Raw genomic sequence first — 18,151 nt, 5'->3', positions numbered from 1 at the left:
CTAAGATGTTATCTATTGAGGGGTTACACATAACTTGGAATGCAGAAAGAGAAAATTGATTAGTTAACAACAACAACTAGGTCTTGTTACAATGGCGTGTCAATTGAAATCCAAGTGTCAAGAAAGCGATTTAGGCTTGTAAATGTTAGAGCTTTTGAATAGTCTTTCGTTGGTCCTTTCGTTTGACCCAAAGGCCACTTTAATATTTGTTCCTGAAAGTCTTGAGTAAACTCTCCAAATTTATGAAAAATAAGTCTCCATTTGTCAACTTGTACGTGCTGATTTGTGTGATCCTACGAATACAGAATCATTAGGTGGCAGCTTCTACTTTCTTCTTTTTGTTAGCGATTTTAGCACGATGAGCTAGGTGTACTTCCTAAAAGCCAAATCAGAAACATTTGAAAATTTTGGGAAGTTTAAAACCATGGTTGAGAAGCAAAGTGGAGCAAGCATTAAAGTTCTGCGCACAGACAGAGGTGGAGAATTTCTCTCAAATGAATTCATCCATTTTTGTGAAGAGAATGTGTCACATCCAGTAATATGGTGATTAGGAATAAAGATATTCCTAAAAATTAAGGGCTAGAAATGGTAAAGAGAAATAGAATAATTTTAGTAGAAAATAATTATTATGATTTTCCAAGTCAATTATGGAAGTTTGACTAATTAAGAAAAATTGGTCAAAAATAATTGTAGAGAAAATATTTCCAAACCTCAGAAAATTAAGGAATAAGGATAATATTCCTTGAGAATTATATGAGGATGTATAATTGGTTTTATGACCAAATTACTCTTAGAAAAATTATAAAGGAATTTAAGGATGATTTAGGCTAATTTGAGGCATTTTATTTGGAAAATTCCAAATAAATATTTTAAAAGAGAATAAAATTTCAAGAAAATTTCTATGATGTTCCAAGGAATTGTAAGATATTATCAGATTAAAAGGAGGCCCTCAAATATCCAAGATTTTTCCTAATTCTTTTGACAAGTGGAAAAATCATTAATGAGAAGGAAAATAGTTTTTTTTTATTTAATTAATGGGAAATTGAGACTGAGTTAAAGAGGGCATTTTAGAAAGATAAAGATGAGGAGAATAAATCATGGATTTGACAAAAAATAATTACAGAAGCCAGAGTACTATAATTATAGAAAAGAAATTGAACCTGGAATAAAAGTGCACTGATAAAGTGAAGACTAGAGTCTTGCACTTTATTTGGCCCACAATTTGCCACTTGTCAAACCCCTAATGAAAAGTATTTAAAGTTTCCAAGTATCAAGCTTGAAATGGAGAGGATCTTGACTTTTGAAATTAATTTCATTTGGCTTCAAGTTAAGAGAGAGATTACAAGAAGGATTAAGCTCTTGACACGTGATATATCATTAATATTGGTAGTTGGAATATTTTCAGCATTAAAGAGAGCTTATTCTCCCCCAATTTCAGATATGAATTTCAGCTAGGGGAAGAAGAGGGCTATCCATCCATTTTTGAAGCTCAATCAAGAAGAAAGACATTACCTTTGGTCAAGTAAGCTTAGAGCTAAGGTTAGTAGATGATCCTATGTTGTTTCTTACTTGATTCTCTTGGGTTTGATGGTTAAAATTTCTAGTTTTCCCTTGGGTTGGTGCTGGCCGAAATGCTTGAGGTTAGGGGAAGGAAGTTATGTTGCAAAACCTAGTTAGAACACTATCAATCATGGTTGTTTCAAATGGTTTTGTATTGTTGTTTGGAGGTTTTTCATGGCTGGTTCCTTGAAGGGACTATTCAACCAAGATGAAAGCTCTAACCTAGGATGAGATTTTCAAAGTTTTGATACTTCCATTGTGTTTAAAAAGGAAAATGGTGTAGGATCAATTTAAAGAATAAATATTAGAAGCATTAGAATCAAAGTTGTGATTTTTGGAAGAACAAACCCTATGTTTCACCCAACTTGTTTCTTGAGAAAGGAAATGTCTTTTCTTAAATCTAAGTGTATATTTGGAATCTACACGAAAAACCATGTAGGAACCAAGAAAGAATTTTTAGGATTTAAAGAAACAAAGCTCCAAAATCAAAGATTAAAGATTAAAGGGATAAGTGGTTACTTGAGTTTTGCTATTGATTTTTGTATAGTTTAGTTTGTAATGTTGCTTCCCTTATTGTGATGATAGGGCTTGATATTTGTGGAGGAAAGGAAGAAGATCAAAGAAGCAAAGAGCTTTTGGATCAATGTAGTAAGACTTAATTAACCACTGATGTTAACCTTGTATTGTTTATTGTGTCATGAATGCTTGTTATCATGTGGTTGAACTATGATGATTGTGATATGGTTTCTCTTTGCATTTGTTACCATGGCCTTGCATGTTGAGGTTATCTATTTATAAGAAGATTAGTTCTCCTATGGTAACTAATATTGAAATGCTTTAATGATGATGCATGTTTGATGTAGTAGTTATTAATCTTGCTACTGGGATTTCATTAAAATCTCACCCTCCCAAAATAATCTAACATTTTGGGGCCTGAATCATCCAAAGAAAAGCTACATATTCAAGGGTGATTATAGTGTCAAACCATAAAAATCATTTAACTTTTGGTTATGTAAAAGCATGCATGTTTGGTGCTGCAAGCCTAACTAAACTGTTGACTTGGAGCAGCATTTTGATTAAGTTCCTGGGCGAATTTTATGACAAAAATTGGCAGACTTAAAGATCATGTCCTGAGCTTCAATTTGATAGGCAGCACATTAAAATTGGACAATCGTATGATTTTTAATGATTTTTCAAATTTAAGAATGAAAATCTGAAAAAAAAGATTTTTACCAAAGTAATAGTGGTAACTTCCACAAAAATCTGGCACTTCATCAAAAAGAATTGTTCATAAGATTATTTTTTCCTGAAAGATCTTTCAAAGAGCTTTCCATAGAATTTTGAACCACTCCATTTTGATGTTTTTAGATTAAGTTATGATTTTTTGAAATTGGACCAGAAATCTGGAACTTACCAAATGAGCAGTGAATTTCCGAAAAGTAACACCTACAATGAAATTTTTGAGTTCAAGACCATCCAATATGGTCTAAAATGGTTCCAAATGAACTCTAAGTCATTCTAGTAGTAAGGTGTAACAGAATGGGATACAACATGAATTGACAGCACCATGTACACCAGAACAGAATGGTGTAGCAGAACACAAGAACAGAATAGTGGTGGAAATGATAAGAAACTTACTGAAAGGGAAAGGAATGCCAAATTCCTATTGGGCAACGGCTGTACCAATGGCAGTTTATTTGCTAAATCTCTCCCCAACAAAAGCAGTGCAAGATTGTACTCCATATGAAGCATGGAAAGGGAGAAAACCCACTGTAAGCCATTTAGGAGTGTTTGGTTGTATTGCTTATGTCTTAGTTAATTCTCAACATCACCAAAAGCTTAATGAAAAGTCTCATAAATGTATTGTTATTGACTATCGTTATGAGTCTAAGGCATATAAGATACATGATCCTCTTGATGGAAAGATAATTGTTAGCATAAACATATCATTTAATGAAGATGCAAGCTGGAATTAGGGTGAAAATGATACAAACAGCAATGCAAGTCCACTCTGGATGCCATTAATTGAGGAGACAACCACAACCTCAATTAATCCATCAACTCCAATCATTTTAGCTAGTAGTAGTCCTGCAACACCATCAAGAGGTAGTGCAAGTTCAGCTAGTGAATCATCAAATGAGATTTAGATCATTAAGAGAGATCTATGAAAATAATGAATTTGTCATGCTAGCTTCAAATCCTATTGCTTATCAAGACGCAGCAACGGAAGAAGTGTGGATGGAGGCCGTGAAAGAGGAACTTGCAACCATAGAAAAGAGCTCAATATGGGAGCGAACAGATTTACTAGAAGGTAAAAACGTGATTGGGTTGAAATGGGTCTTTAAAAGAAAGCTTAATGCAAATGGAAGTATTCAAAAATACAAAGCTCGATTAGTGGCAAAGGGATACTCTCGACAACAAGGAGTTAACTTTGAAGAGACATTCTCTCCTGTTGCAAGGTTTGAAACAGTGAGACTTCTCCTAGCACTAGCACCCCAACATAAATGGACAGTGTACCAACTAGATGTCAAATCTGCATTCCTGAATAGAGACCTTGAAGAGGAGGTTTATGTTGCACAACCTGAAGGTTTTGAGATTCAAGGAAAGGAGGAGAGAGTCTATAAGTTGAACAAGGCACTCTATAGAGCTCCCCAGGCATGGTACAACAAGATTTATGCTTACTTTCAACAAAATGGATTTGCAAAAAGTGAGAATGAGCCTACTCTCTACGTAAAGAAGCAAGGTATTGACTTTATGATTGTTTGCCTATATGTACATGACATAATTTATACAGGCTCTAATCTATCCTTATTGGAAGAATTTAAAGGCTATATAATGAACATGTTTGAGATGACAGATTTAGGCTTCTTGCATTATTTTCTGGGCCTAGAGATTGTGCAAGACAAAGCTGGAATTTTTGTTTATCAAAAGAAATATGCAATAGAGTTGCTGAGAAGGTTTAATATGCTTAATTGCACTGTAAAAGCTACTCCAATGAATCTTAAACAAAAGTTGCAGCAAGAAGATGGAATTGAAAAAGTGAACCAGAAGCTATATAGAAGCTTAGTTGGTGGTTTAATGTACCTAACACACACAAGACTAGATATATCTTTTTCGGTAGGTGTTGTGTCAAGGTTCATGTGCAATCCACCAAAGGAGCATTATGGTGTGGCAAAACGAATTCTGAGATATATTGTTAGAGCAGTAGGCTATGGAATCTAGTACACTCCTGTAACTCATTTTAAGTTGACTGGATTTAGTGACAGTGACTGGGCAAGCTCTTTAGATGACAGGAAGAGCACATCTGGATATATTTTTAACTTGGGTTCAAGAGCAATCACGTGGATGTAAAAAAAAAGCAAGCTACTATAGCTCTATCAATGGCAGAGGCAGAGTATATATCAGCAACTACCGTAGCAAGTCAATGCGTTTGGCTCAGAAAAATGTTAGATGATTTGCAGCAAAAATAAGAAGAAGGAACTGAGTTGTTCTGTGACAACAAATTAGCTATAGCAATGACAAAAAATCCAGTGTTTCATGGGAGAACCAAGAACATAGATTTGAGGTTTCATTACATTCGTGAGTTAGTTGCAAAAGGTGAATTAATTATGAAATATTGCAGCACTGAAGTTCAATTTTCAGATATCCTCACTAAAGCTCTATCGACTTAGAGGCATGTGTATCTTAGAAGCTTACTTGGAGTTAGCGATTTTGAATCAAGAGGGAGTGTTGGAGATGTGATTCAAAACATACTAGAGGGGATTCGGAAGTAACTCCCACAAATCTCTGAAACTGATTTAACATCTTGTAAGAGTGGCCCACTGGAAGAGAGGAACGTCATATGCTAAAATCTCGGACTCAACAATTTGCAGGAAAGTGGGATAATAGGTAGCTGAAAATTACGAATGGATTTGATTACTAATTATTTATGTTAATTTATTTTTCAGAAAAGTTGGTTTTTTTGTCTTTAAATTCTAGTGTAATCAGTATTATTTTAGAATATAGAAATTGCAGAAAAGCACATTACCTCTGCACCTTCTCGTGTTTCTTGTTTGCTTTGTATATTTTTACTGTTTCTCACTCTTAGACCAGCAAACCTCCTAATGTGAATAAGGTCTTAGTATGTATTGACATTCTAGGTGAGTTGCAAATAGTTGCTGGTTGAAGGTTTTCCACAACTCTGGATGTCTGGTGCTAGATCATTGCCCATTTCCCTATTTCTTCTATAATAGAGTTGACTATCTTTGTGGCATCAATTGTACAAGTTCGTGAAGAGGGCTGGCCAAGTGGAATGAGGGAAAAAGGCTCAATCAACAAAAAAGAAGAGTAGCCCTCTGCAAAGCAACTATCAATGAATTCTCGAGCAATTCTCATTCCCGTAAAGATTATAGATTATAACACACAGAAGACTCCTTACCTTAAGAGGAGGATGATTGATACATCCACCAAGCATCAACGATGATGACAAGCAAACCTGACACTCGGGCATTGTTATGGGGGTGTTTGGATGAAACCAAACCATGATTTGAATAATAGCTTTTGGAGAATAAATTTTGTGGAAAAGTGATTCTAATAAAGTGAAGAGTGTTTTGATAGTTGCTATTAGAAGTACTTTTTATAAATACAAATTACTAAAAAGGCATAAGTTAATATGATAATTACATAAAAGATATGAAAAGACCTCTTCTTATAATTATAAAACCATTTTTAAAATGATAACCATGGTAGAAAAAGAATTGAGTTAGAGTGTTAAAATACTACTATGGTTATAAAGAGTTTGACTTATTTCGAAAACGTCCCAAGTAGCTCAGGATGCATAAAACACCCATGGTTTAACAATGTAGAACAAAACCTCAAGGCACAGTAACCGCCCACAAGCCCAACATAATATTCATCCCACAAAGACTTAGGGCACAAGAAACACAGGGTGCTCAACCCAGCCCATAAGTCATACATCGCACACAGCAGAGTCTTATGGCCTGCAGCCATTTTAACAGTATTCCATCAAATACAGTCATCCAAACAAAAGAAAGTATATGTCAACACAGTTGTGGGCCCTAAGATGGCAATATACATAACATTACATGCCTAAACCAGAAGAGGACTACTAGGCTATGCTCGCCTATGCCTCTGGTTGCTTCCCTTCGCGCCGAGCCAAACTAGATGGCTCTCCTGAAAAGCATTAATGGAATAGCGGGGTGAGACGTAAAGTCCCAGTAACCAAGTATTAATTTATGACATATACAAGTAGGATGGTAAGTTGGTGAAGTAGTGCTTAAATATAGTTTAAGAAATAAATGATACTTTAATAGATACAATCACATAAAAAGAGTATATCTCTCCATCCACAACACAATTCATATAAAAGTACATATATGCAACAACACAATGAAATATGCCCTCCCATCACCTTGCTCCTCCTTATGACTCCTTGACAAGGACCCGGGCTTTCTGTGCTGAGTAACCCGGCCAAAGGTCACCCCACTCACATCAAGCAACGGGCCCCCTCCTGTACCTACACCGCCCAAGAATGGACTATGGTGCAAGAGGTGTCTACCCAAGAGTTCATTCTCAATTCCGGGCCAAGGAAAAGGAAGAACTACAGGGGTCTAACAATAAGACCAAACACTGGGATCCGTAGTGTAGGCATGCCGCGCGGGCTTCAAGAACAATTATCCTCCACATAACAAAATCCCATCCTCCACATATGAACCCCATGCATAGTCACAATATAAATCAAAATATCACAATCTTCAAAGTAAGATGATATAATTTCAAATAAAGTATAACACATTTTCATTTCATTTAATAACATAATATTAGTATATTAAATTCAGTACTACACAAAAACACAATTTCCAATAAAACACAACTCAAACATAATTAGATCAACATACTTCCCACTTCACCAAAATTTGTCATATAATAAAATATATTTTATTCACAGACATACTTTTACAAATTAACTAAGAAAATAAAAACATAATAAACACCTTACAATCCAAAGCGTGTATATAACATAAATTAACCCCGGTTACCTCTACTCCAAGCTTAACCTCACAGCTTGAGAAATAAGAACGCAAATTACAAACTCTGAAGTACCAGATAATCTACAAATAATATAGATACAATTTAATATACATACAAATAATTAACTTAAATTACATAGAATTTATTATTAATAATATTTATACATATATTTACTATCCAAAATTTTTTACTTCAAATAACAATTTTTCTCTACCCAAATAACTCATTTAAATTATATTTATAAAATATTGTTTTTATCTAATATTGTAAGAATTTCAATTTATAACTTCAGTTTCCAGTTTCAAAATTTTTCTAATAATATAGTCTTAACCTATTTTACATTTTAAACCGCTTAAAATATCAATAATACATTAAGTAACCCAAATAAGTTATTTAACTTAAATTTAATCGGTAAAAACATTCTATATATCTTGAATAATACATTTTTCAACTAAAATCTTAGTTTAAAATTCTCAAAACAATCAATAAACAAATATAAACCGATTAAAATTTTAATAATATATCGAACAACCCAAATAAATTATTTAACCTATTTTTAATCGGTATAAATATGATATATATCATGAATGACAGATTTTTCAACAAATAAATTTAATTTTAAATACCATAGATAATAAATAGACAAATCTAAACCGGTTATAATTAACTACTTATTTATCTCTAAATTTCTACAGTCATATATTGTCAAAAATCATTACTTACTTTGTACCCAGCTCACAAAATTTTCTCTAAACAGTGTAGTAATACTACTAATATAAAGCTCTAAATATATAGGAAATATTCATAGAGAAAAATTTAATACAAAGAAGTGTTTAATGTACTTATATGATCCCCAAATGCTAGCACGTCCTTGTAGAAATCTTCACTCACTCTCTTGTTCTTTGTTTTTCTTCCTACGTCTCTCACCTCTCTTTCTCTACTCTACACAACACTCACACTCTTCTATTTATCCTTTAACATGCCAACCAACGTTCGTCAATTTTCTTCCTTCATTTATTGTTCTTCCCCATTTTTCCTCCTTCCTCTTTAATTACCCGCGTGAAAAATTCTTCTTGGCCTTCAATTCACCCCATATTCTTCTCCCTCTTAATAACCCCCCAGCTTTTCCACCGAAAGTCGGTGGAAAGCTGGGTCAATTTTTTTTTATATTAATAAAATATTATTATTTAATAATAATAAAATAATATTTACATTATTTAATTTTTTTCTTTTTCTTTTTAAGGATGTTACAAGATAGATTTTATGATATATTTTAATTTGAAGGAATAAAATTATTAGTAATATATTTTTTACCAACATAATTAATAATACATAAGATAATTTAATTAATAAATAATTAATATGTGTATATATATTTATGAGATATAAGATTAAATATGTTTATAAAAAATAATTGAGGGATGTTAAAATAATATTATTGTTGAGATCTACTCTAACAGACACAATCATACTCTCCAATTTGAGTCAGAAGCATAATGAATTTACTTCTCCTGAAACTATAGTTTTGGGCTTAAAAACCATAATTTTGGCCCAAACTATGGTTTCAGATTATTTTTTCAAAATTGATACTATTTGGGTGACATTCCATCCAAACCATGAGTTTACCTTCCAAACCATAGTTTTTGGGGCACCAAAGAGACCCTATATTCCATTAAGAAGGCAGATTGGTAAGAAGTTTGACCACAAAAGGGGAGAGGATAAAAAAGAAAAGCTCAGCTTTGTGGAGCGAACCGATCTTCTGTATCGCCCTCTATATATAAATATAATACATACTAAGGCAGATATGAAATGGGACATCGATTTCCATGTTGCAGGAGACTTACTTTTAGCAACTTTATATTTTAGTATTTAAAAAATAAGGATTTTATTTGAAATTTATGAAACAGAACCACATCATTTCGAGATGTAGATATTTCATTGAGATGAGTCATCAACAATTCTTAAGTAATAAATATTATCATAAAAAAAATCCGTCTCAAGTGGCATGAGTTTCTTAAATCCTATCATAACAAGAAAAACTGATTATTAAGTATTCTTGATCACCCATTATGCCATGTGTTTCTTAATTTTAAAAAAATCCTATCATAAAAAAGAAATATCGTCTCAACTGCCGTGAATTTCTTAAATCCTATCATAAAAAGGAAAAATGGATTAATGTAATATTTGGCTTCCAAATTTTAGATCAAAGGTTTTGGTCATTTAAGTTTCTTTTTATTTAAAATATTATTTTATATAATTTAATAAATATTTGGACTATTTTGCTCATTAAGAGACCAAAATATAAGATTTGAAACTTAAAGACCAAATTCAAAAAAAAAAAAAACTTGAGGAGCTAGACATTATATTAGCAACAAAAGTCAATCTCAATCTCAAGTCTCAAAACAAATCGATCCCAAATATCCTTTGTTGTTTTATAGTAAATTATGTGTGTACTGCTCTCTGCTTTTAAACAGTTTTCCTTCTCTGATTTTAAAGTGCACATCCTCTTTGGTCATATTTATATAATTTTATCCTTTGTTTATTATTGTGTTAATTTTATTTTTACAAGATATATTATAAATTAAATAAGAATAAATTAGTGAGAAAATTGTTGGATTTTAAGAATTAATGAAACTTAATGTTTTCTTTAGTATATGCTTATATTATGGTTAACCAAACTTTTTAATAAAATTTTAAGCTTAAAGACTATGCCGGATGAATGGAGGAAAAACACTTTAGTTTCTATTTATAAGAATAAAGGAGATATTTAAAATTATGCAAGTTATAAAAAGATAAAACTTATGAGCCATATGATGAAGTTGTGCAAAAAAGTGATTATACATAGGTTGAGGTTGGAGAATTCTATTTCTAAAAACCAATTTAGATTTATGCCGGACAGATCCACAACAAAAGTGATTTATTTACTGAGGAAATTAATGAAAAGATATAAGAGTATAGGAAGGGATTTATATATGATTTTTATTAACTTGGAAAAAGCTTATAATTATGTGCCAAGAAAAGTACTTTGGAAAGCTTGGGAAAAGAAAGGTATGCGCACGGATTGCATATATCAAAGCTATACAGGATATGTATAAAGTAAGAATGCTTGGAGGTGAGATAAAAGACTTCCCTATTAAGGTTGGCCTACACCAGGGATCTTCTTTGAGCCCTTACTTGTTTAATATTGTTCTAGACGTTCTAACCAAGCTTATTCAAGAAAAAAAATCCCTAAGTGCATGCTTTTCATGGATGACATAGTTCTCATAGTTGAATCAAGAGAAAAGATTAACTTTATATTGAAGTTATGGAAAAGGATCCTGGAGTCGAAAGGTTTTCACTTGAACAAGAGAAAAATAGATTATATGCATTGTAATTTGGGGGGAAGCAAGTCTATGGTGATTTGGAAGGGAAGATGGGAGATCAAATCATTCCTCAAGTGTCAAAATTCAAATATCTAGGATCCATTATACATGAGGATAATGAAATTGATTGAGATGTTTTTCATAGAATACAAATTGGATGGTTAAAGTGGAAAAAGACTACTGAAGTTATTTGCAATAAAAAGATATCTAAGAAGCTTAAGAGAGGATTCTATCGTATTGTTATAAGACCAGCTGTGTTGTATAGTAGGTGATATAGGAAAACCAAGAGTATAAAGTTGGGGTAGTAGAAATGAGGATGTTGAGATGAATGTGTGGTCATACATGTAAAGAAAAGATTCGAAATGAAAATATAAGAGAAAGAGTAGAGGTGGTGCCTATCAAAGAGACAATAGTTAAACATCGCTTGAGGTGATTTGGACATGTGCAAAAAAGGCCATTAGAGGTGTAGATGAGAAAGGCATATTAGACAGTTTTGAGTCCTATAAAAAGAAGCAGAAGAAGACCGAGAAAAACGCTCAATAAGGTCATTGAACAAAACCTTCTTGTCGACAACATATCTAAATATTTAGTTGTTGATAGAGCACAATGGTATCGTGTAATTCATATAAATAACCGCACCTAGTGAGATAAGACTTGTTGTTACTGTTGTAGTTATGTCGATTATATTAAGGGGGTGTTTGGAATTCCCCCAAAGTGTTTTTTAAAAGCATCTTTACGCAAGTCAAGATAAAACTCTTTTCATATACTTATTTCGTATACTGTAAAATTATTTTTAAAATCATGGTTTGGTTTCCACCAAAAACACCTTATAATAACTTATATTAGGTCTAATATAATATTTAGTCTTTCAAGTTTGCTCTTATTTTGGTTTTGGTCTGTCAGATTTTAAATCATAAATGGGCAAAATGGTCCAATTTTTTTATTAGATTATAGGGACTAGTGTTATAAATAAAAAGAAACTTGAAGGACCAAACCTATAATTTGAGGTTCGAGTAACCAAAACTAGAATGAAAATAAATTTGAGGGGTTAAATGTTGTATTACCTCCATATATTATCAAGGATATCTTTTCAGTATAATTTAATTATCTGGATCTCATGAAAAAATGAATATAATTAATCAATAATCAATTGACTAACTTGCGTAAACGCCAAAGCGTTAGGAATGAGGATTGCGACTGTGGAAAGGACATGTGAAATTGAGACCGATTTGCTTAAAAGACTAAAACTCGACCGATGGTCAAAGATTGAAACCCAAAAATCACGTGAACGACGGACTTATGTTGGATTCATTGCAATCACAGTATGTTTCAGTGAACTAAACTCTCTTCCAATGCATCCAGAATGGCAAGCTGTGCCGTGGAAGGAGGTTGTCCCAGCGACTATGTAGCCATCGCCGTTTCTATTTTGTCATTCCTTTTGTAAGTTTCTTCATTTTTTATTTTCTTTTCCCTCTCAATCCAGCCAAGTAAGGGGAATTAGTTTTGTAAGACAACTAATCTGGCCGCAAGATTAGCTTAAGTTCATACTGGCTAATAATTACTGCACTTGCTCGGCTAATTGAATGTCTGTGTGGGGCTATCTATCTGTGTATCCAGTAAGTGCATGAAATTGCAAAGCCTGAGTGATGGGAGATTGATTCGCTGCTTAAATTAATGAAGTGAATTCGTTTTCTGTTTAGAGATCTCTCGATATGGGAAATACTTTTGTTGCTGGTTGCCTCGGAAATTTATCCTGTGGTTGGTGAAAAGTCATTTACCACCTCTGCAGATCAGCTAACTCTTCTCTCACTTCTTTGCCGTGTGGTCTCAGAACTTTCAGCACGCTCATCAATTGTTTATTTATTTTGTTGTTGTTTTGCTATCCTTATGGGAAGTTTTCTGGTTTCTTTTTCGTTCAATTTGAGACAGTAACAATTATGGTATTTTCTGTTGCTCATAGAGTTCTTCCGTCTTTCAGGCTTCTCTCATGGTCAATCTTTCCTTTTCTAGTTGACAAGATTCCTCGTACTACAGGCAGTAGCTTCTGGATACCAGTTATTCAAGTTGTTGCTAGCTTCAACCTTCTGCTTTCAACCGTGGTAGAATGAAAATTCTTGATCTATGTCATTAGATATCCCATAATTACCAACTCATCCGTCTTAGTTGTTACTCCTATAGTAGCTGTCTGTTTACCTGTTAATTTTGTAATGTTCAACTCATTTAATTTTTGTGAAGATGTCTGTCAATTTTGTGAAATTCAAAAAGAGACATTGGTGGCAATCTTGCTATCTCTGGGCAGGTAATTCATTCCCTTTTCATCATTAGCGACTTATTTATATCTTCTTAGCATGTTTGCATAATTGCTAGTAACAACCTGATGTTTCTATTTGCTTTCAGTCTGGGTTGAAGGTCCACTAGGGTTTGGTTTGCTGCTAAGCTGTCGAATAACACAAGCGTTTCAACTATATTTTATTTTTGTTAAGTAAGTAAAGCTTTGTGATGCTATCAAGTGACAAATTGGAATTGAATTATGAACTATGACTATGACCCTCTAGATTCCTTATGCTATGTCTTTTACTCTTAACCACCCAACCAACCCAAGCCCACTTAAACAGATATGATCATCTCTTTTATTTATCTCTTGCCTACCTGAATCCAAATGCAGTCAGTCTTTATTTTGAACTGGACATAGTGAATAATTTTTTTGATGTAATCTTTTGTTGTGCATGTCTAACTGGTTTTGACTGCGAAGCTATGTTTCATTAGTGCGTTGGTCCTTGTAGTTTTTTTTTTTTTTTAAATTTTTTTTAATAGCCCTATTATTAAGTAGGTGTTGTTGACATTGCCCAAAAAAAAGTAGGCATTGTTGACCAAAAGAAATTGCTCTTGGCCTAGTTATTTCACGATGTTTAATTTTTGTCCTGTTTTTAGTACATTGTTATTCATGTACTGCACTCTCCTTAATAGTGATAAAGGAATTGTCATATGTTAACTTTTCTATAGAATTTTACTTTGTTTTTTGATATTTCAGGAGGCGCTTACCGCTTATCAGATCATATCTTCTTCTTCCTCTTATTCTTCTTCCTTGGATTGCTGGTGCTACTTGTAAGAATCTATTAATTATACTTATTTCTTGTTTAACTGGCGGTTGGTTCATGGTTGTAAGAAGAAAATTTTTCTGTCTATTTCTTATCTCTTAGTACCCATCTATATTTCTTGTATATTTAATTTTTTTTTTTTTTGTAAGTAGTTGTGACTGGATTCTTCATTCATGATTTAGTTATCAATACGAAGAAGCCTCTAAACTATCACTGTCACATGAGGGTTCAGTGGATCATCCCAGTTGTATGTCTCCATGCATTATATGTGACCACTTTGCTGGGAGTTACAGGAGCTGTTCGTCATATAGAGTTCAGATTTGATGAACTCAGAGACCTCTGGCGGGGAATATTTGTATCGGTTTTGTCCATTGGTATGCCTTTGCCTAGGTTCTTTTGTGGCTCAGAAATTTTCTTTAGATAAGGGTCATGCTAATAAATGCCCTACAGTTATAAGTTGCCCTACAGTTATAAGTTAAGGTTTAATATATAACAATATTCTTTGAATAACTGATTTAGGTTTTCAGCAAATGGCTTAATTTTGGATAGAGTAAATTCATTTGATGAAGAAGAGGAATCAAACTCAAACTTAGGCCGTTAGCATATTTTTCTGAATATTTCAAATTATTGATTTTGATTCTAAATATTGATACAAAGGTGCAGTGCATCCTTTACTTCGGTCATGGCAAAAATTTATATCAAACAATATCCTTAGGGTACTGATTTGCCAAAAACCTTGGTGCAATGCAGGACAGCTTAATTTCTGGTTTAAATCCCAATCTTTATAATCCCTTTTAAGCGGCAACACACACTAGGCTTCTTTGCTTGACCGCTGTTTGACATATAATTATAATTCATCTTGCATAAGCTTATTCTATTAGGGGTTGTTGCTTCCATGTAAACTCTATCTCTTGCAACTTGCTGCACAAGTTGCTTCCGTGAGGGAGAGGTCCTCATGGATACCGTGCTCTATTGAATAACATTAGAACCTTTCTTTTCAAATCTAGGCATCTTGATGAACGTAGTTGCTTTTTGGCAGTTCTTATCATAGGCTCATCATTTTTCTGAGCGTTCTGCTTTTGTGAAACATAGACATGTTTGTGTGTTGTACTTTTTGTCTGAGGTTTATCTGCATGGTCAATTTGTTGATGAAAAGAAGAGTAACACGTGTGAGCACTTGCTACTTGGTCCATTAACTTTCCATGGAATACTGGAAGATATGTAACTAAGTGTGGCCAAGGACAAGGTGAATATTATAATGTATGCATTTGCCTTTATCACATCATTTTGACTAGTTTACAAAGATTGGTATTATATACTGTAAAAACCACCTAAGCACTAAGGATAGCACTTGAGTGACTTTGAAACTGGTTTATATAAAAATCTGAGCTCAAAGGGGCTCAGAATGTCTAAATTTGTTGGCCCGAAAAATTCACTGTTTCTTTTTTATGCCCCCAGTTGTGTGGGTTACGGCTTACATACTAAATGAAATTCATGACGACATCTCATGGCTTCAAGTTGTGTCCCGGTTTTTGCTTCTAGTTATGGTATGCTCTACTTCTGCTGCTTTTGTTGCATAGTAATGTCGTAATTTACATTGTTAGTTTAACCGAAAGCTGAAGTTTAGACCATCAGTTTCTGAAATATTTACTTTCAGCTTTTCATTTAACAGGCCAGCATACTTGTAATGGCTTTCTTTTCAATATCGACTTCACAACCACTGCTCTCACAAATCAGCTTGAGGCGAAGAGAATCCAGAGAGTTTTGCACAATGGGTCAGGCACTGGGCATACCTGATAGTGGGGTATTAGCTCACAATGAACCAATATCTGTGATAGATACTAATGAGCCATTGGATAAGCTTCTCTTGAACAAGAGATTCCGGCACTCCTTTATGGCATTTGCCGATAGGTTAAATACCCTTCTCTAAATTCCAATTTCTTGGTGGATATTAGGTTAAATATAAGGTTGACTACACCTCACCAAAATGACAGTTTTCTCCTTCATTTCTTGGTGGGCATTTGAGGAAGAGATCCTCTGTTATAAAGCACTTAGTTGTAGTGGGTTACTCTTCTCAGAATGAAAGATGTTAAATTTGCACATAGGAAACCAAGTAGAGATAAATGGATCTTGTATCTGTACTCTCTAGTATCACCAGGTCCAGACTGTTTTGGACCTAGAAATTTGAAACTTTTTTGCCACCAAAAAAAAAGAAGAAGAAGAAATTAAACGGTTTTAAGTTTTGTTTTAACATTTATGTAATGCTTCTGTTCAATTAATTTACAGTTGCTTGGCTGGGGAGAGTGTGCACTTCTTTGATGAAGTGCATGAGCTTAGTAAAATACCTGAAGATGATTCAGTGAGAAGGATTTATATGACACGCCATATTATTGAGAAGTACATAGCTTCAGGTCTGTAACTCCGACTCTCCGAGGCCTTCCTTTTCCTACTAATTTGTTATTCTTTGGCTTGTCTGGCATGTATCACGGGTTACTTCATGATTGTAAACCTTGAACTCTCTTGTTGGCCGAAAGAAGTTCAAATCTCTTTAATACTCTATGAACTCAGCCATTTGACGTAAACGTCTAGCCAAAAAATTGACATAAATCATAGTTTTGTGCTTAAATGCTTAAGCTATTGAGCTTGAGTTTACTCTTTCCAATAAACAAGATGATGCTTGAAATCATGAATGGCTTTTGTGGTCTGAGTACAAGGGTAAGAAAGTAATTTAGGAAGTTGCTTTACTGTAGTGTTACTGTTGGTTTCTGTACGTTGTTGATGGCTAGGAGTAGTGGCAGCAGAGTAATTGACTCTGTTACCGTAGGAAATAGCGTGTATTCTGCTTTGGTCCAATATCGGAACCAGATTTTGGGAAAGAACATTATTCTCGGGCTTTGCGTAAGTTTATGATAGAAGAATATGTGTTGCAAGAGTTCCCTGCAAATTTGTGGAACTCAACTACTCAAGATCCAAGTTGTAAATGGACAGGTGCATCAATGGAGGTGAATATTTCTCATAGAAGCAGAGAAGAAATTTTGATGACTTCTGATCTTGCACGCCCTGATCTCTTCCATAATGCATTAAATGAAGTAATGCAGCTGATGAAAACGGTAAGCGAAGATTTCGTCCCTGGAGACTAGCAAAATAGTTTAAATTTCATCTATACAAAAATGTTTTTCCTCAGAATCTGGCAAGAGATTACTGGTCGTCAACGTTCTACATGAAGTTCCGGGAAGAAGCCAACAAAAGATCTGATAGCTATGAGATGGAGCCGATATCAGGATGGAATTTCTCTCCTCGGTTGAGTTCTGTGCATGGTGCAGACGATCCTTTTCACCAGGACCATCTTTTCAAGAGTTCTTCTGGCCGTAGCCATGATTGATTGACACATAACTAGGTAGCATCCTTGTAGATTATTGTCCTGGCCGATGGGAGCGTTAGTGATACAAGTTTCATGTTGTAACCTTATTTGCTGTTGTACCTTACCCACAGCATATTGACAAGCACCAATCATCTAAGATGAGAAGGAATGAGAGGAAACCAAGAAGGATCAGATTAAGAATTGATGGTATGTTACATTTTCTCGACGTCGTCTGTACAGATAGAACCATCTAATTGTGATCAAGTAGTTGAACCATTCAGCTCTATTTTTTTTTTTGGGGGGGGGGGGTGGTGGAAGAAAATAAAATTATTCACTGCTTTAACATGAAAATCAAATTCCTTATAGCAAATGCCACATTTGAACTTTTTCCTGTTTAAAGTTTTTGTTTGTGACCTGCATGGTTTAGAGCCTTTGGTAGGCTTGGATGGCTGCGGCAATTTTGAGCCTAGATAAGGTTTAAGCTGAGGGCCAGAATAGATATTAATACTAGCTCCTAGCTCCTAGCTCCTGCTTGTGAATATAAGAGCTAATTAAAAATTCAATATGATTTTAAATGTAAAATTACAATATATTTTGTCTCATATTTATTTATTATTTTCTTAATGTAGAGCGAGTCTTCATTTTAATACATATGACTAATAAAAACGTTTTAGTAAAGACTACCTATTTATTTTAAATAACTAATTAAATTAATTTTTTTAATATTTAAAAATTAGTTA

The 18,151-nt window shown here is 33.8% G+C and overlaps 1 protein-coding gene and 1 long non-coding RNA gene across 5 annotated transcripts; one reads left to right on the top strand and one right to left on the bottom strand.

Moving 5' to 3' along the window:
* Window positions 1-2,995: 2,995 nt before the first annotated feature.
* On the bottom strand, window positions 2,996-14,310 carry LOC114747110 (uncharacterized). The gene is made up of 4 exons (XR_003740344.1): window positions 14,243-14,310; window positions 10,794-10,797; window positions 5,650-5,657; window positions 2,996-3,006 (listed from the first exon to the last, which is right to left on the bottom strand). It is a non-coding gene; the product is annotated as an uncharacterized LOC114747110 (long non-coding RNA).
* LOC114747109 (regulator of G-protein signaling 1) lies at window positions 12,197-17,794 on the top strand. 4 transcript variants are annotated; one of them, XM_028935396.1, is made up of 12 exons: window positions 12,197-12,392; window positions 12,931-13,051; window positions 13,188-13,251; window positions 13,350-13,434; window positions 13,984-14,057; window positions 14,233-14,424; window positions 15,509-15,597; window positions 15,723-15,961; window positions 16,337-16,461; window positions 17,039-17,160; window positions 17,235-17,447; window positions 17,543-17,794. In XM_028935396.1, the coding sequence occupies exons 1-11, from the start codon at window positions 12,316-12,318 to the stop codon at window positions 17,430-17,432; spliced, it is 1,386 nt and encodes a 461-aa protein (XP_028791229.1). In that variant the 5' UTR covers window positions 12,197-12,315; the 3' UTR covers window positions 17,433-17,447; window positions 17,543-17,794. The 4 variants fall into 4 exon arrangements, with proteins under 4 accessions (XP_028791229.1, XP_028791228.1, XP_028791231.1 ...); XM_028935395.1 differs by having other exon boundaries at window positions 12,198-12,392; window positions 17,235-17,794; XM_028935398.1 differs by having other exon boundaries at window positions 12,330-12,392; window positions 12,653-13,051; window positions 17,235-17,794.
* Window positions 17,795-18,151: the final 357 nt, after the last annotated feature.

Source organism: Neltuma alba, unplaced genomic scaffold (genome assembly GCF_004799145.2).
Source record: "Neltuma alba isolate B1F8T4 unplaced genomic scaffold, ASM479914v2 tig00005218_pilon, whole genome shotgun sequence".
NCBI classification, from domain to species: domain Eukaryota; kingdom Viridiplantae; phylum Streptophyta; class Magnoliopsida; order Fabales; family Fabaceae; genus Neltuma; species Neltuma alba.
This window is presented reverse-complemented; position numbering and strand designations above follow the sequence as displayed.

What these genes read in the sequence shown, in the direction of transcription:
- LOC114747109 (XM_028935396.1), top strand. Translation starts at nt 12,316, where the DNA reads ATGGCAAGCTGTGCCGTGGAAGGAGGTTGTCCCAGCGACTATGTAGCC. An exon ending in TTTATGGCATTTGCCGATAG is followed by an intron (nt 15,962 to 16,336) that starts GTTAAATACCCT and finishes ATTAATTTACAG; the next exon opens with TTGCTTGGCTGGGGAGAGTG. An exon ending in TAATGCAGCTGATGAAAACG is followed by an intron (nt 17,161 to 17,234) that starts GTAAGCGAAGAT and finishes GTTTTTCCTCAG; the next exon opens with AATCTGGCAAGAGATTACTG.